The sequence below is a fragment of the Lodderomyces beijingensis genome (assembly GCF_963989305.1).
Source record: "Lodderomyces beijingensis strain CBS 14171 genome assembly, chromosome: 6".
NCBI lineage: Eukaryota > Fungi > Ascomycota > Pichiomycetes > Serinales > Debaryomycetaceae > Lodderomyces > Lodderomyces beijingensis.
The window spans coordinates 1,011,634-1,037,570 of record NC_089975.1 but is presented as its reverse complement, the minus strand read 5'-3'; the positions used below and the strand labels follow the sequence as shown (position 1 = coordinate 1,037,570).

The window sequence follows — 25,937 nt, the reverse complement described above, 5'->3', positions numbered from 1 at the left end:
AAAAAGGACAACAGCTGTAAAGAATGGGTAATAAATACAACCCGGCAAATGGCTCACTTTGCAGCCAACAATTGAGTAAACTCTTGAATATCAATCTCGCCATCGTTGTTTGTATCGGCCTCCTTGATCATCTGGTCGACATCGGCATCGGACAACTTCTCGCCGATCGAAGTCAAAACGTGTCTCAACTCCGCAGCACTGATCTTGCCGTCTCCGTTTCTGTCAAAGACCTTGAACGCCTCTGCAATCTCCGCCTCCGAGTCGGTGTCCTTCATCTTCCTGGCCATCATGGTCAAGAACTCGGGGAAATCGATCGAGCCGTCCGAGTTGACATCCACCTCGTTTATCATGTCGGTCAATTCGCTTTCCGAGGGGTTCTGCCCCAACGATCTCATCACCGTGCCCAACTCCTTGGTGGTGATCTTTCCGTCGCTGTCCTTGTCGAACAAGGAGAATGCTTCTTTGAACTCGGCAATTTGCTGCTCTGACAATTTCTCAGCCTATGGGGTGGAGCTCTCGCGTTAGTATATCTATGCGGCAACAACAACAACAACAACAACAACAACAACAGTCCCAATTCATCAAACAATCCCAAGGCATGGGCCCAAAAAATGAACAGAAAAGGAACGAAAAAAAAAACACCCTCGACAATTACTATCATGACATACCATTGTTACCTCTATTGCTGATTCTGATTAGTGTCTGGATGCAAGTAGATGTCAGAAATCAAAAGCTCTTGTATGAATGTGTGTGTTGTCGCCCTTTCTCTCTTTTTTATGTTCTTTGCTCTGGAGGAGAAAGTATCACGGGCACCTTTTTCTCTCTCCCCTTTGCAGTGCGTTTTTTTTACAACACTTTGGCTGCTTTTTTTACAACACGGGTTTCTTCTGTTCATTTTGGTTGGTTCTTGGTTGATCTCGATTAGATGGAGCCTTATGGATGATGGCAAGCGGTTGGAGAAAGCTGCAAAGGACGGCGATCACGGCAGCAGGGACGCGGGCGTTGTCAAGGACGATAGTCAGTACGTGGTGTACTTGAGATCGTTGGATGATCAGAGCTTGATACTACACATAAACAGCTTCAGCCAGTCGTCGCAGGAGCAGAAGCAGCCTTTGTTTCAAGTGGCCTCGACTCCGAAACGCGTTACGGCGAGCTCGGACCCCTTTGATGATGGGTTGGATGATCACGTGTGGGACGTTTTGGGTGACTCTTTGCCGCAACCTGGAAATGAGCAGATGGGCCCCCAACCCACCTCCTCTTTCCCCTCTTTCCCCTCTTTCCCCTTGCTGTTGTCACCAAGACTAGCTAATCCACAAGTAGACGTCACGGGGGAAGAAGCGAGCGTGCAGGTGGAGGCCAGCCAGGGGTCGGAGAGTGACAAAGATGAAGATGCCATTGGCGCACTCCATGGATTCAATGACTACGCCACCTACTTGCACTCAAAGCTAAAGAAACAACAGCGACAGGATGAAGCTTATGTTGCCTGGGATAGGCAAAGACGCCGATTGCAAAACCTTGAAAAGTTGCCTGCCCCGGTGTTTAAAGGTTGCACTATTTTTGTCAATGGCCACACGAGGCCGTCCATTAACGAGATTCATCGATTGGTGATCTTGCACGGAGGAACGTTTTTAAGCTACTTGGCAAACAAGTCTGCTGCAACGCATATTATTTGCGACAGGCTAACTCCCAGAAAAAACGTGATGTTTAAAAACTGTCGAGTGGTCAAGGCTCAATGGATTGTTGATTGTGTTGCACGCGGCGAACTTTTGGATTGGCAAAAGTATCGACTCATCTTGGACGTGGCCTACGACCAGAAGCGATTACAGTTTCCTCAATTCAAGGAGGCAATAGAAGAAGAGGCCGCTGACTCCAACTTGGAACCGTGTGAACAAATTGACCGAGAGGTTAGCAACCGGGACAAGTTGGAAAATTTGGAGGGGAGAAGATTGTCACCAATGCAAGAATTGGACGAGGACGAGGACGAGGACGAGGACGAGGACGAAGACGAGGACGAAGTGTCTACTTTGCTACCTGAGGAGATTGATGTTTTGGAAACCCAACAAAAATTGGAGCTACTGCAGCAGCTGCAGCAACGACACTTGAGACGAGGAGGAGAAGGAAAAGGCCAAGAAGAGGACGGCTTTGAAGACGAGAAAGTTGATGATGTTGATGATGTTGATGATATTCCTGTTCTTGATAGCATATTACCTCCCCGTCCTGGTAAGGGTATACACATGATCCGAGGCAAATACGTTCTAGACGCAAGGCATCCGGATTTCTTGTCAGGTTTCTTTGCAAATTCACGGTTGCACCATTTGAGCACATGGAAAGCAGAGTTGAGACTAAAGTTTCTACGACGAATTGTCAAGGAAAATTTACACCAGGGCCACGCTGGCCATTTCGATAAAGCACAGGTGCTGGGTAAAAAAGTAATCATGCACATTGACTTTGACTGTTTCTTTGCCACGGCTTCTTGTTTACAGCACCCGGACTTGGATATCCATAAGGACCCAATCGCCGTGGGACATGGAGGCAGCACGTCAGATGTAGCAAGCTGCAACTATGTTGCCAGGAAATTTGGGGTTCGAAACGGAATGTGGTTTAGAAATGCCTTGAAGCTATGTCCCGATTTAAAATTGGTAAATTACGAGTTTGAAACATATGAAAAATGCTCTAGTGAGTTTTACAACTACCTAGTGACAAGTGACTATTTCGATAGCATATTCCCGGTGTCGATAGATGAAGTGTTGGTTGACGCCACTTCTTACTGCCTGAAATCAGACAAGGGCCTTGAAGAAGCCGTGGATGAACTATCATCCATGATTAGGAGACACGTTTTCCAGTTAACAAAGTGCCTGGTGAGTATTGGTGCCGGGCCCAACGTATTGATAGCCAAATTGGCCATCAAAAAGGCTAAACCTAACGGGCAGCAATATTTTTTCCTGAATTTGGAGCAGCTCCTTTCAACCGTCGCGATTAAAGATTTGCCAGGCTTCAGTTGGCGAATTATAGAAAAATTGGAGGCGGTGGTGAAGCGTCAAAACCCTTTGATTCAGGACATCTTGGCTCTTCCGAGATCTAGATTGATTCAATTGTTGGGAGACAAAACGGGGTCAAAACTACACCAGTATGCGCGAGGAGTGGATTTCACTAGCATCGAAATAGACACATCTAACCCCGAGACTGTCTTGGGGCGGAAATCCATCTCGGTAGATGTCAATTTTGGTATTCGGTTTGACACAATCGAGGAGTTGGATGAGTTCTTTATGAGATTGGCACGCGAATTGTACGAGCGGATGGTCAATTTGGGCATCTGCGGCTCGACTTTAACACTCAAACTTGCCAAGCGCTCTGCTGGAGCCGATGTTGTTACTTCCAAGTTTTTGGGACTCGGTCAAGTGGATTTTGTTAATAAATCTTCGAGACTTGGGGTTGCTACAAACGATTGGGGAGTTATTGGCAGTGAAATCAAAGTCTTGTATCGAATGACCAATATCCCTGTTAAGGAGTTGAGAGGTATATCCGTGGGAATGACAAAATTGAAGGATGCCGATTTGATGAAATCATCGAAGCAGATGAAGTTGCCCTTTGCCAAGTCAGACAAAATAGCTGGTCTTGCTGTGACTGAACCTCTAGTGAAGTTGGATCCAGGGAACCCCATTCAACAGCAAAGAGAAACAAAAAGAAGAAGCAACGACGGTGGCAGTGGCGGTGGTGTTGGCGGCAGCAAGACTAGTCCGTTGAAAGCAAAGCTTATGAAAAAAGAGAGACTAGTATTCAGCAAAGACGACGTCGAGAAAAGGCGCCGCAGACCGCAAACGACGTCATCAGACCCGCTCAACAATGCAGAAAACATTGACTGGGAAATATTTGATTCCTTGCCGATGGAGATTAGAAGAGAACTTGAAGGCGAATTAAAGAAAAGAGGATTACTCCCCGAGTTCAAGAGCCCTCCCAAGGGGAAATCGTATTTGCAACAATTGATCCCAACACAAGCTGGTGGCAGACCCAAATACGTGCGAATCATGGAGTCTCCAACAAAGCCATTGCTGAAGCGTAAACTCTCTGCTGCGCCGTCTCCCATAAAGAGAAAACATGAGGTTGCTTATGAAGAATCACAGTCCTATGACTCTATGATTGTTAATGAACTTCCATCCTCAATCAAGCAGGATGTTCTCAAGGACATGGAGTATAAAAAGAAAATTAGAAATTTCGACTTGCTACCATTGCGTGAGAAAATCAACAAAAAGATTGAAGATACAAGGGTCAACGTGGAAATTGTCACGGACGAGTGGTTGCAGAATCAACCTTGCTTAAATGAGATGCCGCCGTTTTTAAACGAAAAGGTTACCCCACGGCAGTTGCGAGAAAACATTAATCAATGGGTTGATACCTCGATGAAACAAGAAGGACCACATGAAGAAGATGTTGCATATCTAGGCACTTTTATGAGGAGTTTGTTGGAAAGGAATCAACTTTCGAGGGTTGTTTTGGTTGTTGAGGACATAAAAACCCGGTTGAGCTTCTACCAATTTATGGCCAACTGTGAAGCTGCGCAGGAAAAAAGGGCACTCGTGAAGCGATCATTGCAAGATTGGAAAGCCCAATTGACGAGCAAATTGTTCCCGATAATATTTGAATACTGCCATAAGAACAACGTGAGAGTTGAACTCACTGCGTAGCTGTGAATTTTTTTAATGAAGTTGAGATGAGCTTTGATGTTAGTACTGGTCAGATCCGTTTCTACTTTATTCTCTCTATCTACACCAAACTACGAGACCCAAACACCAGACCGAACATCAGATCTTGAAACATCCACACACCAGGATATGAGATCAGAACATCAGATTTACGCTTGTTCAAAAGTCTGGTGTTTGGATGCAGATCTAAAAAATCAGGAAACATCCAAAACACCAGATCAGGAAACATCCATACACCAGGAAATATCAGGAAATATCAGGAAACACCCGGATACGAGACCCAAACACCAGATTTTCGCTTGTTCAAAAGTCTGGTGTTCGGATGCAAATCTAAAAAATCAGGAAACATCCACACACCAGATCTGGAAACATCCAAACACCAGGAAATGAGACCCGAACACCAGGAACAAGACCCGAACACCAGGATCCAAAACCCGAACATCAGGATCCAAAACCCAAACACCAGGATCCAAAACCCGAACACCAGGATCCAAAACCCAAACACCAGGATCCAAAACCCAAACACCAGGATCCAAAACCCGAACACCAGGATACGAGACCCGAACATCAGATTTCAAAACATCCAAACACCAGGTTTTTTTGAAGATCCATACCGCCGTGAAAGTTGCGTTTTATATGTAGTAATTGGGGCTCGAGAGTGTACGCTTTTTTGTAGCCAGTCCGAGTATCAGAGAGATGCTTCATGTAATCAATATTGTTGCAAAGACGTCCCAGCGAGATGAACTGAAAAGATAGAGTTAGGTTAATCAACACATGCTACAACTTTCTTTTTTCTATCTTTTTCTTTTTTAAGTAGTACTATGAAGTTACAAATTTTGGCTGTAACGTCTGTATCCAATTCTCCTTCCATCGTGATCTACTTTCTTGCAAAGCTCCTTCTTTTAAACGTGCCAATAATGCATCATTGGCTAAAATGTCTGTGATCAATTTACAAATCTCTTCTGAGGTTGATGTCTGCGCAATCATTCCATTCTTACCTTCCTTGACCAACTCATTGATTGCTGGAAAATTCAAAGATACCACGGGGACGCCGCATCCAAAGAAATCGACAATCTTCATCGGAAGGTCGATCCCACTCGATGAGGTGTGTAGCGAAACCCCCAAGTCTGCACTCGCTAGGATTCGTGGATAATCTTCAGATGACAACCATGCTGTTTTCACAATGACTTTTGGTGAATATTTACACTCCTCCACTGCTTGTAGGAATTGGTTTTTGAGTGGGCCTTTTCCCGTGACTATTAGAATCACTGGTTGCGATTTTGGATCTAGTTCGTACTTTTTCAATGCGTCTAGTAGGATGCCAAAGTCTTCGTCTAGCGTAAAGGATGTTGCACTAACAAGAATCTTGAAGTCTGCAATATTCTCTATACCTTGGAAAATCTCATGTTTGAAAATAGCATCTTTGCTCAATATGGGTTGAAACTGGTCACCTGGCCGATCGTAAAATGTAGTTACTTTTGATTTATCCAATGCAAACTCGTCCACCAAAAAGTTTTTCATCTTCTTTGTCACGGTGATGTTCAAGCTAGCAAACCTTGCCAAGAACTTTTCATAGGCTCTCGCAAGTTTGACCACTGGATGTGCAAGGTTTTTGTACCGAAGGTTCAAAATGGTGTAGTTCAAGTTGTGCCAGTCAATGACTATTTTCAATTGTCGACTAAAGAGGATTTTGAACAATACGATGACCAACAAAATGGGGATGCTCGGGGGGTTCTGGATCATGACGAAATCGGTTTGATCGCGGGTTTTCCACAAGATCTCGCCAATTTGTTGAATTTGGACAATAATCTTTTTCGCTGCAAACAAGACAAAGGGAAGATTCTCTGTGTTTTTGACTGAAGTAATTGGAGTGATGTCGATGTTGAGGTCGTCAATGACTTGGTGACTCGGTTGTGTCTCCACGTATCCACATAGGTTGACGCTAAACTCAAGCTTGCTAAACGACAATGCATGGTAACACATTCTCGGCGAGTGGCCCAAGTCCCCCATAACGAGTATGAGTATACTTTTCCTATTATGGTTGACTTTTCTATGAAACACGTATGGAAGCAACTTGTAAGCAAGGAATGGTAAACTGACGTATAGTGCCAACAAGTAATATAGCCATGGGCCCGAGTATTGCCATATATGGTCAAAGCCCTGGTACTTGATAATTTCTACCATCGTTTATGATGTCTACGAATAGTCTATCGAAAGCAAAAGCTGAGAAACCAGCAGCTGACATGTGTAAGGCTATAAAAACGGGGGTTTTTCAACATCAACAACAACCATTATGCTGGAGTTCCTAAGAATTTCAGAGAGAAAAAAAAAAAAAAAACACGACAACTGCAGGACTCGAACCTACGCGGGCAGAGCCCAAAAGATAACTTGGAATTGATTCAAGTCTTTCTCCTTAACCACTCGGACAAGTTGCCATTCGCACCACCACGGGTAAGGCCCATCATAGTGTAGCCACAGCAAAAATAATCACGTGCTTAGAAGTTGGCATCCCAAGACAGAAGAGCATGTAAAGGACAATTTCAAAGCAAGTTGACAAAGGTCACCGTGAAGAGTAGTCTCCATATTTCAGACTCCATGTGCGTGTATGCGTTGTCTAGAAATTGCAAAGAAAAGCTTCCTTGCAAATAATACATAAATTCGACAAATTGGCATGGTTTGTGGAGTAAGTTTTACTGGCATGTTCAAGTCAAGGGGGGAGCTCGAGAAAGTCTATCCTGAATTATACCCATCTCAAGGCTTTTCTTTGCAATTAAGGAGAAAATCTGTTGACTTTTGGCCCAACGTTGGCTTTCATTTACCCTGAGTGTTTATAAACTTCCCGGAAAAGAACACTGTCGTAATCGATTGTGTAACTTCTTCTCACAATTCTTTGAAACACCGGTGGGCCCAAATTCAACTTTGCACCTATTAGTTGAAAGAAAGAAAAGTAAAGTGTGATATACCAATAAGGGCTGCGTTTGGGGTCTCTCAGGACTCCATAATTTGGTTTCTTTTCTCAAACTGATTGATAGCCTTGGAATAAAAAAAAGCCCCCTAAAATGTTTTCGTGGCAGCCCCTTAACCGGATATTAATTTAATTTTTTTCTCAAAACGTTTCTCAGCCTAGATAATCAAACCCTTGGGTCACACCCGTGGTTCAAGAGTTCAACTGATTCTTAGAAACATCCCAAAATGTCTTTCAACAACGGCAAGCCGTATGCAGCTGACGTTCCGGTGACAGACATGGATGAGCTGGACGAAGACATCATACACCCCAACCACCATGATGAAACATACAACAGCCGGGCGCCAATACGTAACCACGAAAACTTTCTCCGGGGTCTAGATTATGAAAACGATAATGATGGCAACAATGCACGGCAGAAACATGGATTTATAAGCAAATACTTCACATCCGTCCTTGGCGGCAAACCCAACCGAAGTAATGACTATGAGTTAGTGCTGCATTCGGATTCAGCCGAGACCCCTCCGGATCAAGACTGGCGGGTCGATGATGACGAATATTATGAGCCACCTATAGATGTCAGCGAGCACAGACTCAAGTTGTTGGAGAGAAAAGTCAAGAATAGGACGATAATCGGTGGTGTCACCTTGGCTGCGGTTGCCATTGTGTTTTTGGTTCTCTATTTGACTAAACTGAACTTGCCAATCAACACCAAGGGTGTAGATGGTAATGGTGGTCATCGAATGATTTTTACAAATTCAACGCATGATTTCTACAAGACCACCATCGTGATATCCTTGGATGGATTTCATCCGCACTACGTTAGTCCGCAAGACACACCGACTTTGCATAATATGATGGTGAATGATTACGGGGCTCCCTATATGATTCCAAGTTTCCCCTCGCTGACTTTCCCCAATCATTGGACTTTAGTCACGGGTCTATACCCGTCAGAGCACGGTATTGTTGGCAATACTTTCTGGGACCCCAAGTTGCAAAAACAATTCATCAACACTGATCCCAAAGTTGGTGGCTTGGATCCTGATTTTTGGCAAGGCGGTGAACCTATATGGCAAACGGCGAAAAATCAAGGTTTGAAAAGTGCCATCCACATGTGGCCTGGTTCAGAAGTTCCGCATGTGGGTCCCGATGTTGATTTTGACAAGTTCAACGGTAGCGAATTGTTGTCGGCCAAAGTCGATAGAGTCATGGGATGGATTGACCGCGATATAAGCCAACGGCCAGAGTTGATTTTGACCTATGTTCCCACTGTGGATGAGTTTGGCCATAAATTCGGCATCTCGGGAAGCAACTTGACGGAAAGTTTGGTTTACGTGGATAATTTCATCGCATTGATGAAGTTGGAGTTGCATAAGAGACACCTTGACGATCTTGTCAACTTGATCATTCTCAGTGACCATGGTATGGCGCCAACTTCAAACGATCGTCTTTTGTATCTCGATGATTTTGTCAATTTAAACAAAATCGAACACATTGACGGCTGGCCCTTGTTTGGATTGAGACCTTCGAAGGATAACAATGTTGAAGAATTGTACAATGAAATCGTTGCCAACTTTGCAAAACTTGATCAAGAGCTCACCAAGAATTACCACATTTATAAAATGGAGGATATACCACAACGCTTACAATTTGGGGGCCAATTGGACGCTCACAGATTCAACTACCGTTTAGCTCCAATTTGGATATTCCCCGATGTCGGTTACCTGATCACTACTCATCAACAGATGAAAGATAACGATTTCGATTACAAGCCCAAGGGTGTTCACGGTTATGACAATACGCATTTGTTGATGAGAGCAATTTTTATTGCTGACGGCCCCTATTTCAAATCTAGACTAGGCAACAAAAAAGTGAAACCATTTGCCAATACTGAAGTTTACAACATCATTTGCGACACGTTGGATTTGGTCCCTGCAGCAAACAACGGCACTTTGTCAACACAGGATATATTCGATGCACACTTGCCCGAAGCATGGAGCGACGATTTGGATTTCCCCAATTTGCCCTTTGAAGTTGAACATATTGTAAGAAATAATGCCACTTATGACCAACTCTATAGAAAAGGGGATCGCAAATCGCTTCAAAATGCAAAAGAGAATCCCACGCCAAGTGAAGCATTGAAGTCAGAGGCCTCAACCATTACCCAGCTCGTGACGGAAGCACTTCCAAAGCCCAGTGATTTCCAAGCCACGACCGAGACCACCACCGCAGCGCAACAACAACAACAACCCACAGGAATCAACACATCGACACTGGTGGCAACAACAACGAAACTTCCTCATAAAGGGTTTGGTGAAATTTTCAACGACATTATGGAAGAGATCGAAGATGGTACTGAGAGGATTGGTGATTGGATACATGATTTTATAGACGATATTTTTTAGAAGCAAAAAAAAAAAAAAAATGAGAACCGATTGAAATAAACTTGGAGGTTGCATCAACTTTGTAACATCAAGTTCGCCTTTTTATTATTCTAGTTTACTGAATTTTGTGATGGCGATGGATTATTTGCCGGGGCATCAATCACAAACGGCGAGTTGGTATTTCGAGCAGGCGTATCGGGCGTCGCAGTAAGATCGAACGAATTCAACGAGTTTTGGCTGGGGCTAGTGCGAGCTTTCGCGTTGAATATTGAAGTGAACCGACTTTGAGAAGCTTGCGTGGTGAGACTCGACTGTGTGCCGCTGCGATCCAGGTGGAGTTGAGTCGTCGAGTCTTGACATAGCTTGATCAAATCTTCTTTTGATAGATGCTGGGTAAACGCTTTTGATCGAGTGATTGCCCCCCATTTTTTTCTAATTTCAGCAATTACTTTTTGCAAAAGGATCGAATCGTTGGCCATAGTCAAGTCTTTCCAAAACTGAATCAAGATCGAAATTGCTTCCTCTTCGGCGTTTGCTAATTGTATCTTCAACTCGTTGAAAAGCACAAACAATTTTTGAAGAACCAACACTTTGAGCTCAGGTAGCTCGTACAAGTTGGCCAAGATTAGCAACCCTGAATAGTCCAAAAGCTTAAAGGTGCTGTTATCTTCAAGTCTCCCCGTGTAGAGGAAATAGAGCATGGCTCTGACTCGAAGATACGGATCTGGGATCAAGACTTTATCATTTATGGTTTCATCCATCCCCGAGGTTATCATGCGATGGAAATGGGGCCATCTCGCCACCAAGATCGACTTGTGCACCGGTATAATCTTCAGTTCATATGCTGCTTGGTTTTCGTAATTCTGCCGGTCATGTTCAGTAAGCAACGTTTCAATTTGGAAGTCGAAAAATTCACCATGTTCGAAAAGTTGCTCGAAATCTAGCGATAGTCGGTTTTCGAGTTTTTTGGCAACAATGCCAAACGCAGCTAAGTCTATTTCTAAAACATGGTTCAACTGGGTGTTTTGCGCCCGTATCTCTTCGTCTTCCTCGGTAGGTTCTTCCTCGGCAATTGTATCATTTTCCGTTTGTTCTCCCGCGATTAGTGCTCCAAATACGTGAGCCAAGTGGGTCCGCTTGTTACCCAAGAGATAGAGCTTACCTTGGTCATTGACCACAGCAGCCGTCCACGTGAATCTTGCATTTTGCTCCAGCGCCAAGTTTTCGGTGACATTCAAGTTTTCAAACAATACTTGCGTTTCGAAATCAAGCAAGCTGAAGCTGGCAATATCGATTCCACCGTTGGAATGCCAAGTGGGCAAGTTCAAGAAAATGCTCTGGCTGGGGTTGATCTTGCTTTCCAAAATGTGCAAGTCAAAGTAGAGCGTGGAGAAATTGTTGGCAATGAAATTGGTAAGGTTCAATTCGCCCAAGGTTTGGTTTTTCAACGAGTAATACGTAATCGATTTGACGTGGTTCATATCTCCATCCAACCCGCCAAACAAGTAGATGCGCTCGTTATAATAAATCATCTTGTGGTCGAATCGAGGGACAAATTCAATGGGACCGGTCCATTTCCCACTAGTCAAATCGTAGCAGTACAAATCGCTCAAAGGGGTTGATCGGACTAGCCCGCCACTAATGAACAATTTCGATCCATCTGGTGTTAAGCAACACGCGTGCCGTGAGCGTGAGCTAGGCGCATTTTCCAACGCAAACTCCGGCGGTCCAATCCATTTCCGTTCAAAGATGTTGTAAACCAACATCAAGCTATCGCGGCGAATCTGCCCCGAGGTTGACGTGGTATTGCCGAATCGTTGATCGTGGGCTCTAGTCCGCGCTCGTGACTCATTAGTAATTTCATCGTCAAATGGGAGTCCTCCAAAGACCAAAATGTTGCCATTGTTTATATACGCTGCCAGATGTCCCTCTCGATACAACCCATCGGCGGTGTTGTCGACCTCCCATTCCATCTTCTGGGTGTTTAAGAGGTAAACATTGCTGTCCAATGCGTCATTTTCGTCGAACCCTCCATAGAGAAACACATAGGGGGTACCCGTGCAAGCCACGATGGTTGATTTCAAGTTATGTGCTGGCACGGTGGCTCCTTTGGAAAAGTGGATCGTGACTGCTGGTGGTGGCTGCAGTGGTGGTGGACTCTGGGCAGAGCCCTGTGATGGCATTAGCATGGCAGCCAAAGGTTGAGAGTCAACCATGTTATTTCCTGTCTCTGCTATCTATATCATAGAAACAAATATAAGAAAAAGAAAAAAGGTATGGTTGTATTTGGATTGAATTTAGATTGAAATAATGAGATGAATAGGTTGCCAAATTCACGAGAACGGGATGTTGGTTAAATCGATTCCACTACATGGAAAGGAAAGGTCACGTGCGAGACCATTTCCAAATTTCAGATATCTCACTACTACACACATCCCCAACATCCAAGAAGGGACTTTGACTCACCAAGTCTCAAAAGGATCTCTATCCTCGTCACTAATGACGACTTCGTCCCCAGCTTCCAACTCCTGCGTCAACTGTTGCTGAATCACCGCCAAAAATGCACGTTCGGTATTGGAATGGTTGCAACAAATGACAGACGAGCCGCATTCCTTAAAATAGAGTGCTTCATGGTGCGATAGTTCTCCAGTAAAGTATAGATCAGCCTTGACTCCCTTGAATACTCCACCGCCCGAGCCAGCACAAATGGCAATCGACTTGATCTCTTGCTTGTCATTCGATGCGGCAACTTGCACATGTTTCAACTTCAACCCCAGTTTGACTCGATTGACTAGATCCGAGAGCAATTGTGGTTGCTGAAGCGTAACGAGTCTACCCATGCCGTTATTGGGGTAATTGGCATCTTCTTCAAGTGGAACTTTATTTTCCACAATGGAGCCCTTGGTGATCACGTCGACTAAATAGTCGTTGACGCCACCTTGCGCGCTGTCGACTGCAGTATGTGGCGAATAAACGCTGACTCGGTTTTGAATCAATTTGAGGAGCGACCGTTGTTGTGGATCTTGCTGCGAAATCGACTTCAATCCACGAAAGATGAATGGGTGGTAGGCCATGATGAATTTGACATTTTTATTTATAGCTTCTTCAGCCACGGCTTGAGTGAGGTCGATTGTTAGGAGAACTTTGATTGGTGATGCCGTTGTGGTTGCTTCTTCAAAGCTTGAGTCCACGAGTAAGCCCGTGTTATCCCATGTCTTATCTGCTAATGCAATCGGGTAAAACTTTTGAACTGTTTAAACATTTTGAATTTGCATGTTAATATCTATCTAGGAGGAAACTGTGGATGCGAATTTTTTCTTGCAATTTCTAGACATACTAGCATTGACTACTCGTTGCACTTGGGTCTTGGACATGACGTGAGAAGTTTCTAGTGGGTGAGTTTGCTAGAGCAACTTGCTGTGAAATTTTTGGTCTCTTTTTTTTTTCATGAACTTCACTATCCCGATCTGAGTTGTACGGCCGCTGTCCACAACCCCTGGGAGCACTTACAAGTTGGGTGTGGAGACATTAAAGAGCAGTTAAAAGGTGGTTTTAGAGATCTTAGGCTATGTAGAATCTACATGGACATGGGCAGCTCGAAGATTGACGGCCTTGAAGGTGCCCCCACTTGATACCCAAGTGCATCTCTACTGATAGACCTAAAACTAAAAGCATGTTTTGCAACAAACAGGCGAGGATGGTTTAGTGGTAAAATCCAACGTTGCCATCGTTGGGCCCCGGGTTCGATTCCCGGTCCTCGCATTTATATTCTTTTTTGCCTTTTTTTGCGCTTTTTTTGCACCAAATTATTGGTGAGCAAGAAGTAACATACTTGATGAAATGTCAAACGTAGGGACGTTGGATTCGAAGTTCGATGCGGCCTGACAAGCTCATACTAGTGGTTTTGTTTGGGTGAAGATGCTGCTTGTTCTCGAGCCGCAAATTTTCCGATGCATTTATATATATACATATATAAACACCGGTCGGGAGGAGTTGAGATTGATCATGCTAAAATCCACCCAACAGTTGAGCAAACATGTGCTTGACTTTCTATCTATCTCTCCCAACGCTAATCGCAAGAGTTGGATGGTTCCCGCGCTGACACCAGCGAGAACCCCCGACGCCGTACAACATGATGCATGATGAACGAGATCTGTGCCGGAACTCCCCAAAGCCTGCCCCCCCCCAAAAAAAGGAAAATCACCCCCACTTCCCCTTCCCCCCTACTCAGACTCATGGTATCTGATGATCCCTGACCAGAGTAAACCAAGGCATAAATTGGTCTAATGCCGGATATTTTGCACAGCTCGCTATACCCGTGCAACAACTAGATACCCGCAACCTGCAGAAATTGTAACGTATCTGCTGGCCATGACTCTGTTGTTTCTTTCCAGAATAAAAAAAAAAAAGAAAGCAAGCTATGGCGATTTCATCTTCCTCTTGCTCTCCTGAAAGTTACATTCGATATCATCTCATCTCATCTTATCTCACCTCACGTCTTTGCATCGAATGAGTGGGTGCACGGTGTGCCTTTGCAGACATGGCATCATCAACAAAAAAGAAAATTTAAAAGAAAAGCAATCCAATCTTGATGCAGCCGTGGATAAAACTGTGATTTTTGGGACTCTTGATTTCTCAAGCAAGAGAGGGGGATCGCCGCAGCGTTTGGAACATGAATAGTTTAAGCCTTAATTTCTCGAACCACAAACGTTGAGAGAAAACCGTTATCGCTTCTTTTGCTCTTTTTTCTTTGCGTTGATTGTCACCCCCAACACCTTCCACCTGCCACCTGCCGATGTCGTTATTCACCCTCATCATCATGATTATCATTTCTTGGTTATCAAATAGAAGATGCACACATGCATGATTTCAATTTCATACACTTGTGGAAAAAAAAAGAAAGAACCAGATGGTACAACGTAACCTAACGTAACCCACAACCCAATCATGCGTATACGTATATGTATGTGTATATGTGAGATCCCTAACGCCAGCTCATCTACAAGCTTGAAGCTGTGAAATTCAGCTCTGATGAAAGAATGAAGTTAAATCAAGGTAGAAGCATGTAAATCAGCCCACCTTTGTTGCGTTGTTCTCCCTATTAGTTCTACATTTAGCTCATATCTAGCCAAATCCCGACCTTTTTGTCTATTTTGATTCTGGATATAATCAGTAGAATTATGTTTATGCACATCTCTTGTCCAAATTGCGCTTTCTTTTTTTTTATTTATTTTTCCCGGATAATTTCATGCCGTGCATACGCATTTTGCTGGTAAAGCAATTCTACCCCCTTGCATCGGCCAATTTGCGTCACCTTCCTTGTCCTGTTTTTTTTTTATATCAAGAGACATGTTTCAGTTGTCTCTATCTTCTGGTGCATAGCACGTACGGCAGGTGAGCGAAACCGGGACGCCTTGGGTCTTGGAGAAACCTTGAACTTTTGGTGTGGAAAAGAAAAATATTGACCCCTCGACCCCACGTTGTTGAGGTTAATTAAGGGTTAAGGGGTTAATTTTTCCTAGTTGAAAGTGAGGTTCTACAAAATCAAGTTGCCGGATTCAAGCATAAGCCATCATCATCTAAACGGATTCTGATGGTGTCAACGTGTTAGACTTTCTGATGAAAACAATAGCAATAACGTGAGAAAGTTGGAAGTTGGAGACATGTGGGTAGAGTTCAAGTATTGCAGAAAAAAATATACGGCTCTCTGAGTTAATTGAATGCACACAATGCAATAGAACCTGCTGATGATGTTGAATGCGTTGGCGCCATTTGTCCTATCGTTGAAGAAGAAGCAAAATGATGCTTGAGTTGAACTCAAAGATTAGGTTCAAGGAGGGCGTGGCGTGGCTTTATTTTGGAAATGGATGGTTGCAAAGGAAGCTGAAGTGGGTAAAGTTATCTCAATTATCTCACAAATCTCAAAAAAAATTACGGCCTTGCTTCTTTGTTGTGAAACCGTTGTGGATGCACTGTGGCAGGGATAGCCGGAAGACAAAAAGTGGAAAGATAAAAGCTATTGGATGTTGAAACACACACCAATTGCTATGCTTTTTTTTTTGTTCGGCAGTGTTGGTCAAATTACTTGCATCTCGATGGACAATGTTGTAGGTCCACCTCTCGGCTCGACTAGCTGAGTTAAATCACCAATTTATAATCTCCTTTTTAAAGAGCAGAACTGTCATCAAAAAACACTTTAGCCAAGGGTGAAGTAGGAGGACGGGGGTAGGCAGGTAAGTTAAGTTGGCTTTAAATCTTTCCTCTATCTCTATTGTTGGAGTTAGTCCATTTGTCGAATCAACGATAAACAGCACGGAAAGAAAAAACAATAAGGAACAAGAAGGTGAGATCGAGAACGAAATTGCAACAACGGGAGGGGGGTTGCATCAGGACAGGTTACCCAAGAGGGGGTAGGCAAGGAAGGCCAGGATAATATGAGAGAGAAAAAAATAATCTCGCGGATTGTATCTTCCCACGTCATTTGTTGAAGCTAAACTTTTAAGCACCTTGGGCAACAAAAGGCAGATTTAAAAACTGGAAGCTAAAACTGTAATAATAGAGTTGGTCAAGGCATGTATCATTCAAACTTTCAGCCTCCTCTGGCTCTCCCTCACTGGATGTCATGTTTGATGATTGAGTTTGGCTTCTGCTGATCTCTGTCTCTCTCTCTCTCACATTGGGAAAAAGGAATGCAGCATGCGAAAGTTATCATAATCGTTGTTGCAGTAAAACCTGGTCGTGTGACCTCTTTGCCCATTCATGCGTGGTTGGATGATGACGACGACTCTCAGCGTTGAACCCCTTCTGGTTTGGTCGGGTGGTCTCCGATGGCTGAGTGCCATTATAGCCACCAACCCCCCCTGCAAGTTTATTACCCGATTCGGCAACCCTACTTTCAATTGTCTCCACAATCAAATTAGCATCTGGTTATATGCAGTGCATTCCATAGGGCTTTATTTTTAAGCTTGTGGAGAAGGCTGCGAAAAAAGTGGAGTAAAAGAGAGGGGGTTGGCGTTGTTTTAGTTGATGATGATCGCCCCCCCTGTCCGTCAATTGCTCGTTTCAAAGTCAAACGCTTCCAGGGTTGAGGGTTAAAGGGTTAGGGTACAGGCAAGGTAATAATCGTGTTGCATTCGAGAGATGAGTAGGTTTTACTCGAGCTGGAAAAAAGAGGGTTTTTTCTTACTTTTAGTTTCAACGGAATGTGGACTGATTGAGTTATCCAAATTACACAACCGACAAAGCCACTTGTCTGACTTTTCCCTTGGACTGGGCCAATTACTGATGCGCACTTTGCCAGACACATACCACTCTGCCACCATGCTTTTTTGCTTGTATAACGCGAGGGGCGGGTTGGGACAAGAAGCTATTGTTGCAAAAAAAGAAAAAACAAAATATATTACGCTTTAGAGCTGTGTGTCTACACAAAAACGTCTAAATATGTCACTTTGCAACCCGGGCATTTTTGGGGCAATTGGTGGATAAATAATATCGCCAGGGGGAAGGTCGAGACTCGCCGCCAATACCATTGCCACCTCCATCTCTTGTCTTGAGGGCACGGTTCTTGGTTTCACACTCTGAGATAAGCAGCGCCTCCCCTGGCCCTTTCCCCCAAGCAAGGAAAGCAAAATCCAAGCACGCCGTGAGCGGAGCAACCCGGGAAAAAAATGACCCAGGTACCATCAAGTGAGGGAAACATTTCTTCTTTCAATTTAGCAATCGAGAGGAAAGATCGTAGTGTGATGGACGACGATGGTGGATCGAAGAATACCAGGATTTACTCTCTTCTTGTTAAAGTTTCTTGAATGTGTCTGTTTTTTTTTTTTTTTTTTAAATCGGATCCCGCCATACCCGTGTTTTGCTAGGGAACTGCCGACTCTAGACAGATTCAATGAGATTCAGACTTTAAGATTAAAACAAGAACAAAATAAATATCTTAAAAAAAAAGGAAAAAAAAGAAAGGAAGCAAGAGCGCCAGTTGCTTGCTTCGGATAATTGACGGTGAGAGGAAACTGGAATCGGTAAGATGGTGACGATGGTGGTGATTCGAGAGACATCTGAGATTGAGATTGAGATTCAGGACACAGAGTCTCCATTTTCCCCCCTGGCAGTCTGGTTGCTGCTCGTTACACTCTGCGACTGCGAAAAGTTGCTGGCTGGATCTGCCTCTTGCTTGCCATTTTATATCTTACTCCATCTTGTGATTGATGATGAACCTAGCTGGAGAAGGTAGAGTTTTCGCCGTCACCGGTGCGTGGGCTGTGCTGTGAAAGATATATATATATAAAAAAGAATCAATCGGGTTTTGCAAGAAGTGTACATAAACTCTGGTGTACATCAACAGCGCACTGGGGTAGTACGCCACCCATTTCTGTATTCCAGTTTTTTTGCATATGTGCGCAATGTAGCTTCGAGTTGAACAAAAAACTTCCACTATTGGGGCAGGTGGATCTCTCTGTTCAATTTTAAAAAAAGCAAAAACGCAGGTGAAACGATGGTTACGATGGTTAAGTTTACTTTCGTCCAGATGATTAGCTTTCTATTTTTCTTTTTTTTTTTATTTCAACCTTTTATGCTTTTTATTTCTTGATTTTGCAGCTGCTGCGTTGCAGGCCATGGGTATTTATCAATTACTACAATAGGGAAGCAATATCGTACATGATCAACGGTCAAAAACCAAAAAAGAAAAAAAAAAGTCTTCTTATCAAGAAACAGACTACTGGGGTTGCAAACCTAGAGTGGACATATGCTAATAGCAGATCTCTTGTGCTAGGAGGAGTAAGAGTTGGGGAGGGGGGGGAAGGATGGAAGGAGGATCATGGTGAAACGTTTTTCTGGTGAGAGGTATCTGGGTTTTCCGTGAGGCACGTTTGGCAAGCAAAAGGGATGATAAAAAAGGATGAAAGATTGTCCCTTGTGGAGAGGGTGAGGGGCAATGGTGTCAAATGGAGCCCAAACGATGACTTTGGGCAGTTAACTCCGTTAGCTGTCCTAACAAGGGCAAGGACGAGGGCAAGAGCAAATGACGTTGTAACAAGGGTCTAAAATCTTTGGATCTAGTTTGACTTGAGCATCCCGTAGTGCATGGGTGCACTGTGGGGAAGATGAACTCAAAGACAACTCTCACCGACAAGTATCGGATAAACCGCAACCTCAACCTCGCCTCACCCTCAAGCAAGTTGACTACGCCAATAACTGAAACCAAGTCCAAATCATCAAAAAAGCTAGATGGTTTTTTTTTGCCCTCTTGCAATTATAATAACACTGACCCTCTCTGCCCCCCTTTTATTTTCTTGCCAAAGATGCTTATCAGCTTCGACAAAGGAGAACACGAGGAGACGAGGGGCATGTGAAAAACAAAACAGCAGCTGGCCGCTCTTGACCTCTGAAACACGGCTACGCGTCATCACCTCGCCCGCCACCTCACCCCAGATCAATCAACTCTGGAGTAGGTGTTTCAAACTGGCGTCTCAGCATTCACTCTTGCAAAATAAAGGCCGCTTTGGCAATGAATCGAAAAAGAAAAGCAGGCTAGAATAAACCTATTGTCAGCGAAACAGAGGAACCTAAAGGGCAAAAGGCATTGTGGCGTTGTAGCGTTGCAGCGTTGCAGGAGGGCGGTAACAGCTGGTATCGAAAGAAATGGGTTGGTTTCCGGTATTTACTTCTCAGCTCGATTGGAGATAATAACCCTCTGGTGCCACAAACACTAAAAAAGAAAGAAACGAAGGAAAATATCCCAACCAACTTGGCTTTTAAGCACCAGGGCACCAAAACAGGTGCTGCCCCATTTACCCACCCTAACCAGAGGGGGGAGGGGCACTGGCGCAAACTGCTCTTGCAGTGTCTGTGTGGGCATTCAAACGTGCAGAGCATGCAAATATTGGCAGAAGCGTGCAAGCTTAAAACTGTAAAACGTACAATGTTCTGTTTCTGCTTCTCCAGAAACTAACACTCTCTCCCACTGAGCGAGCCATCTTCACCTTCTCCAACCACCACCACTTTCCGCTCTCCTCCATCAACCATTCCCACCCTCTCACCACTGGCGTCATTTTGCTTTTTTATTTTTTTTTATTTTTTTTACGTTTTTATTTTTTGGTTGAGCTGCTTCGTTAATTTGAACCGCTCTTAACCCACTGCAACTAACTGAGTAAAGAAAAAAGAAGCTGTCCTTTAGTGGGGAGGAGGTTTTTTATTTTTTTGGAGATACTTTCTGGCAGCTTCTTGTATTTAAATCATCAATTTTCTGCACTAATATGAATAAAGCTGCCCCCCCCCCCCCCCCCCCCCCTGTTGCAAAAAAACAATAAAAATCTGATTTACAGCACTTTTGAACTTTTTACAACCAACATCCCTTCACCATCTATTCCCCCCGTTTCCTTTCCTTCTTGCTTCCAACCAACCAACCACCACCAAAAAAGCAAGGGCTCCGTCACCGGACACATCTTAGAACAAGAACAGCGCTAGGGGGTGAAAAAAAAACCGGTTTAGAAGAAACACGTTCCACATTCTCCAAGAGATATAAGGAAGGGCCATTCACTTGGATATTTATATAGACAAACAGTCCGTTTTCACACTAACAGTATAGAGGCATTTGCTTGCTTGTACCTTCCTAGATCGGACGCCAGACTCGCACTTGAGCAGGCAGAGAGATTTACACCAATAGAATTAAACTTTCACTTCTTCCATTTCTCCCTGCGAAAAACCCACTGCAATCACTGCTGACTGCTGCTAAACTCGTTCTTGCAGAAAGTCAAAGCTTCCACACCTGATCTAGACTTTTAAAGACAAAAAAAAAAAACTTCAAATTTTTGCGGGATTGGTCAGGTTACAAAAAATCGTTGCCTCTTGTCGTCTTGTACATCTTCTACATCTACATCTTCGTCTTTTCAGCATTTCATTTATTGCATTGGAAACCAGCGTTGTTTCTCCATTGAAGAGCAAAGAGGGAACACTAGCAACAAATTACGACAGTCGCAAAAAAAGAAACCAGAAAAAAAAATATTAACAGAAAAAGAAATAGAAGAACCACAAACAAAAATTGATTTTGAATATGGGAAGGAGAAATCCCAGTCAACCACAACCATACTATGGCTACGTCAGGAAACCAGAAGGACAGCCCTACTATGGCTACTACTCGGGCTTCAACCATAGCACGTCGGCCCAGATTCATCATTTGGCCAAGACTTTAACCACAGGAGCACCTTCCTTTTTCGACGAGACTTTTTCGAGACAACACACGTCGAGCCATGGCCACCACAATCAGCATGGCCACCACCCGACTCAACCGTACAGCCATGTGGCTACTCCCCACGGCGTCAACCCAGTGACAGACAAGACCGATCCCACATTAGATCCCGAGTCGGACCAGTTCAACTCGAAACGATGGGTGCAGAATATGTGGACGTTATACCAGAGCGATTCTGAATACTACAAGCCGGGCAAATTGGGAGTCGCCTACAAAAACCTCCGGGTCTATGGTGACGCTATTGAGCTGGATTACCAAACTACAGTTTCCAATGGTATTTTCAAGTTTGCTAGCAAAATCGTCAACAAGTTCAAAAAACATTCGGATGAAGATTATACTTTTGATATCTTGAAACCAATGGAAGGTTTGATCAAACCCGGTGAAGTCACTGTGGTTTTAGGCCGCCCAGGTGCAGGTTGCTCGACTTTTTTAAAAACAATTGCTTGCCACACCGAGGGCTTCAAAGTTGCCGATGGCTCCATCATTTCATACGATGGTATCACTCAAGAAGAGATTAAGAAGAATCTCCGAGGCGAAGTGGTTTATTGTGCCGAAACAGAAACGCATTTCCCCAATTTAACCGTTGGCGAAACTTTGGAATTTACAGCGTTGATGAAGACTCCTAGAAACAGACCGCTTGGGGTCTCGCGCTCGGCGTACGCAAAACACATTGTTGACGTTGTTATGGCAACTTATGGTTTGACCCATACCAAAAACACCAAAGTTGGAAATGACTTTATTCGAGGAGTTTCCGGAGGTGAGCGCAAAAGAGTCTCGATTGCTGAAGTATCATTGGTGCAGGCATCAATTCAATGTTGGGACAACTCGACACGAGGCTTGGACGCTGCCACGGCGTTGGAATTTATCAGCTCTTTGAAAACCTCGGCTAGTGTCATGAATGAAACTCCATTGATTGCCATTTACCAATGTTCTCAAGATGCCTATGACTTGTTTGATAAAGTCATTGTTATGTATGAAGGTTACCAAATCTTTTTCGGATCTAGCCAGCGCGCTTCAGTTTATTTCCAAAAGATGGGCTATGTGTGTCAAGAACGACAAACTACTCCTGATTTCCTTACTTCGGTAACAAACCCCGCGGAAAGACAAGTCAAGCCCGGGTTTGAAAAGATTGTTCCTCGAACTCCAAAAGAATTTTATAGATATTGGAGAAGATCTCCCGAGAGACAGGCCTTGGTGGAAGAGATTGACGAGTATTTGGACAATTGTGAAAACTATGACCAAAAGCAAGAAGTGTTTGAAGCCATGATTGCTAAAAAGGCCAAGCATACCCATACCAAGTCCCCTTATACGGTGTCATTCCCCATGCAAGTGCGCTATGTCATTTCGAGAAATTTCGATCGAATGAAGGGTGACCCTTCAGTGCCACTTCTTACCATTGTTGGAAATGTCGCCATGAGTTTGATTTTGGCATCTGTCTTTTACAACCTTCAACCAAATACCGATTCTTTTTACTACCGGTGTGCAGTGATGTACTATGCGTTATTGTTTAATGCCTATTCCTCGGTGTTGGAAATTTACACCATTTACGAAACGAGGCCCGTTGTGCAAAAGCACCGCGAATATGCATTGTATCCACCCATGGCGGACGCATTGGGCTCGATCATTGCAGATGTGCCGTTAAAGTTGATTTGTTGCATCTGTTTTAATTGTGCATTGTATTTCATGGTGAATTTCAAAAGAGAACCCGGTGCCTTTTTCTTTTACTTGTTGATCAATTTCCTTTCCACACTCATGATGTCGCATTTATTTAGAACCATTGGTGCTTACACGTCAACCTTGGCCGAGGCCATGACCCCTTCGAGTTTATTGTTGTTTGCCATGAGTACTTTTACTGGGTTTGCTATCCCCGTCACTTATATGCTTGGGTGGTGTAAATGGATCCGTTGGGTGAATCCCCTTGCTTATGCTTATGAGGCTTTAATCGCCAATGAGTTCCACGGCAGATCATTTGAATGTACCTATTTTGTGCCGCTGGGTTTTGGCTACCCAACAAGTGGGCCCTCGGTTGTTTGCGCCTCATTGGCATCGGTTCCCGGTAGCAATTTTATTAATGGCGATCTGTACATTCGAGAAGCCTTTAGTTATGAATGGGACCACGCGTGGAGAAATTTTGGAATCTTGCTTGCATTTGTCATTTTCTTGCTTATCACAACATTGGTTTGCGTACAGTATAACCGGTCTGGTACCTCCAAAGGTGAAATTTTGGTGTTTAAAAAGAAGGATATTAAGAAAATGAGAAGATTTGAAAATGACGAAGAGATGAATATGGGACAAAATGGCGGTGGAAGCTCAAATGAAGGTAGCTATATCGATGAAAAACACGGTTATGATTTTAATGGATCGACTGAATTTTCCGATGGCTCGTTTGACTCGTTGGACCGCAGCAAGATTTTGGAAACTTCAAATGTTTTCCATTGGAGAAATTTGTCCTACAATATTCGTCTTAAAGGCGAGGACCGCACTATTTTGAACGGTATCGATGGATGGGTCAAGCCCGGGCAAGTCACTGCCTTGATGGGTGCATCGGGTGCAGGAAAGACAACGTTGCTTAACGCATTGAGTGAACGGTTAACCGTTGGTGTCATTACATCGGGCTCAAGAATGGTTAACGGAGGCAACTTGGACAATGCTTTCCAAAGATCGATTGGATATGTTCAACAACAGGATTTGCATTTGGAAACAAGCACCGTTCGAGAAGCTCTTAAATTCAGTGCATACTTGAGACAGCCCAATGACGTTTCCAAAAAACTGAAGGATGCCTATGTCGAAAGAATTATTGAGTTGATGGAGATGGAATCCTATGCCAATGCCGTTGTTGGTGTTCCAGGTGAAGGTCTCAATGTCGAACAAAGAAAGAGATTAACCATTGCCGTGGAGTTGGTTGCCAAGCCAAAGCTCTTGGTGTTTCTTGATGAACCCACCTCTGGGTTGGACTCGCAAACCGCTTGGAGTATTTGTAAATTGCTTAGAAAATTGGCTAATCACGGCCAAGCCATCTTGTGCACCATCCATCAACCATCATCGGTGCTTTTGGAAGAGTTTGATCGATTATTGTTTCTTCAACGCGGTGGGCAAACTGTTTATTTCGGCGAGTTTGGTTACAAGTGCCAAACCTTGATTCGTTATTTTGAGTCTCACGGAGCACCCAAATGCCCCAAACATGCCAACCCTGCCGAGTGGATGTTGCATGTGATTGGTGCTGCTCCTGGATCCACTGCGAACCAAGATTACTTTGAAGTTTGGAAAAAATCAAGAGAGTACAAGCGAGTCCAGCGCGAGTTGGACCGGTTGGAACACAAACGCGGCAGCAAGAAGGAAGATTCAGCAGTTGGTGGGGTTGAAGACTCGGAGACAAATAAGTCATATGCTGCGCCCTTGTGGAAGCAGTACCACTATGTTCTCTTGCGTTTGTTTCAGCAATACTGGCGAACACCATCCTATATCTACTCGAAATTTGCCATGGCTATATTGTGTTCGCTTTTCAATGGATTCACTTTTTACAAGTCGAAAAACTCGATGCAGGGACTTCAAAATCAAATGCTTTCAATCTTTATGTTGTTTGTGGTGATGACCACCTTGTCTCAACAATATGTGCCCATGTTTGTCACCCAGCGTGATCTTTATGAAGCCAGAGAAGCACCGGCAAAGACATTTTCCTGGTTTGCATTTATCTTGGCGCAGATTACTGCCGAGTTGCCTTATCAAATTGTTGCTGCGTCCATCTCATTCTTTTGCTGGTACTACCCCGTTGGAATGTATCGTAACGCTGGCGATGCCGTGGTGCAACGTGGGGCATTGATGTGGGTTATCATGACGTTGATGTTTATTTATTCATCCACGTTGGCCCAGTTGTGCATCTCATTCAATCAATTGGCCGATAATGCCGCCAATGGCATTTCGATGTTGATCACCATTTGCATGACATTTTGTGGTGTCATTGCCACCAAGGATTTCATGCCCCGTTTCTGGATTTTCCTTTACCGATTCAATCCATTCACGTATTTGCTTTCAGCCATGTTTTCCATGGGTATTGGTAACTCCAGCGTCCAATGTGCCGCTAACGAGTTTCTCCATTTCCCCACAGAGCACCCTGGTGTTCAAAAATGTAAGGACTACATGGGTGCATACATTGCAGTCGCTGGAGGATATTTGACCAACCCCGAGGCTACAGACAATTGTCAGTTTTGTGTCACCAACCAAACCAATCAATATTTGAAGCATTTGAACATTTCAATATCCCAATTCGGGAGAGACTGCGGCGTTTTTATTGGATTCATTGCGTTCAATATGATTTTCACTGTTTTCTTTTACTGGTTGTTCAGAGTGCCCAAAGGTGACAGAAGGAAGAATAACGGATGGTTCAGTCGATTGGTTTTCCATGATGGCTACAATGACCAAGCATAATCAAAAAAAGAAAAAGAACAATTTATTCACAATAATTGACGACTTGTGAACAACAACAACAAATGGAGTACAGATGCCCCCTTTTTTTTTATTTATTTTAAAAAAAAAATTTCAAAAACGAACCCCCTGGGAATTGCCTGTCTGTCATGTTTTGCTGATGTTGTTGTTGTTCATAATTATTGTGAATAGATTGTTCTTTTTCTTTTATTTATTTA

General features: G+C 43.8%; 7 protein-coding genes across 7 annotated transcripts; 3 read left to right on the top strand and 4 right to left on the bottom strand. All coding sequences in view use genetic code 12, as the record gives it.

Annotated features, from left to right (window-relative positions):
• Nucleotides 1-53: 53 nt before the first annotated feature.
• LODBEIA_P51520 (calmodulin) lies at nucleotides 54-671 on the bottom strand (the record flags this gene model as incomplete). The annotated part of the gene is made up of 2 exons (XM_066975453.1): nucleotides 54-500; nucleotides 669-671. The coding sequence occupies 2 exons, from the start codon at nucleotides 669-671 to the stop codon at nucleotides 54-56; spliced, it is 450 nt and encodes a 149-aa protein (XP_066832090.1).
• A 264-nt stretch (nucleotides 672-935) lies between these two features.
• Nucleotides 936-4,682, top strand: LODBEIA_P51510 (uncharacterized protein; the record flags this gene model as incomplete). Its single annotated transcript, XM_066975452.1, has 1 exon — nucleotides 936-4,682. The coding sequence occupies one exon, from the start codon at nucleotides 936-938 to the stop codon at nucleotides 4,680-4,682; it is 3,747 nt and encodes a 1,248-aa protein (XP_066832089.1).
• An 837-nt stretch (nucleotides 4,683-5,519) lies between these two features.
• On the bottom strand, nucleotides 5,520-6,884 carry LODBEIA_P51500 (uncharacterized protein; the record flags this gene model as incomplete). The annotated part of the gene is made up of 1 exon (XM_066975451.1): nucleotides 5,520-6,884. One exon carries the CDS (start codon nucleotides 6,882-6,884, stop codon nucleotides 5,520-5,522), a length of 1,365 nt encoding a protein of 454 aa, XP_066832088.1.
• Nucleotides 6,885-7,892: 1,008 nt separating this feature from the next.
• On the top strand, nucleotides 7,893-10,070 carry LODBEIA_P51490 (uncharacterized protein; the record flags this gene model as incomplete). Its single annotated transcript, XM_066975449.1, has 1 exon — nucleotides 7,893-10,070. The coding sequence occupies one exon, from the start codon at nucleotides 7,893-7,895 to the stop codon at nucleotides 10,068-10,070; it is 2,178 nt and encodes a 725-aa protein (XP_066832087.1).
• Nucleotides 10,071-10,159: 89 nt separating this feature from the next.
• LODBEIA_P51480 (uncharacterized protein) lies at nucleotides 10,160-12,265 on the bottom strand (the record flags this gene model as incomplete). Its single annotated transcript, XM_066975448.1, has 1 exon — nucleotides 10,160-12,265. One exon carries the CDS (start codon nucleotides 12,263-12,265, stop codon nucleotides 10,160-10,162), a length of 2,106 nt encoding a protein of 701 aa, XP_066832086.1.
• A 246-nt stretch (nucleotides 12,266-12,511) lies between these two features.
• LODBEIA_P51470 (uncharacterized protein) lies at nucleotides 12,512-13,423 on the bottom strand (the record flags this gene model as incomplete). Its single annotated transcript, XM_066975447.1, has 2 exons — nucleotides 12,512-13,299; nucleotides 13,387-13,423. The coding sequence occupies 2 exons, from the start codon at nucleotides 13,421-13,423 to the stop codon at nucleotides 12,512-12,514; spliced, it is 825 nt and encodes a 274-aa protein (XP_066832085.1).
• Nucleotides 13,424-21,102: 7,679 nt separating this feature from the next.
• On the top strand, nucleotides 21,103-25,722 carry LODBEIA_P51460 (uncharacterized protein; the record flags this gene model as incomplete). Its single annotated transcript, XM_066975446.1, has 1 exon — nucleotides 21,103-25,722. One exon carries the CDS (start codon nucleotides 21,103-21,105, stop codon nucleotides 25,720-25,722), a length of 4,620 nt encoding a protein of 1,539 aa, XP_066832084.1.
• Between the last annotated feature and the right edge of the window lie 215 nt (nucleotides 25,723-25,937).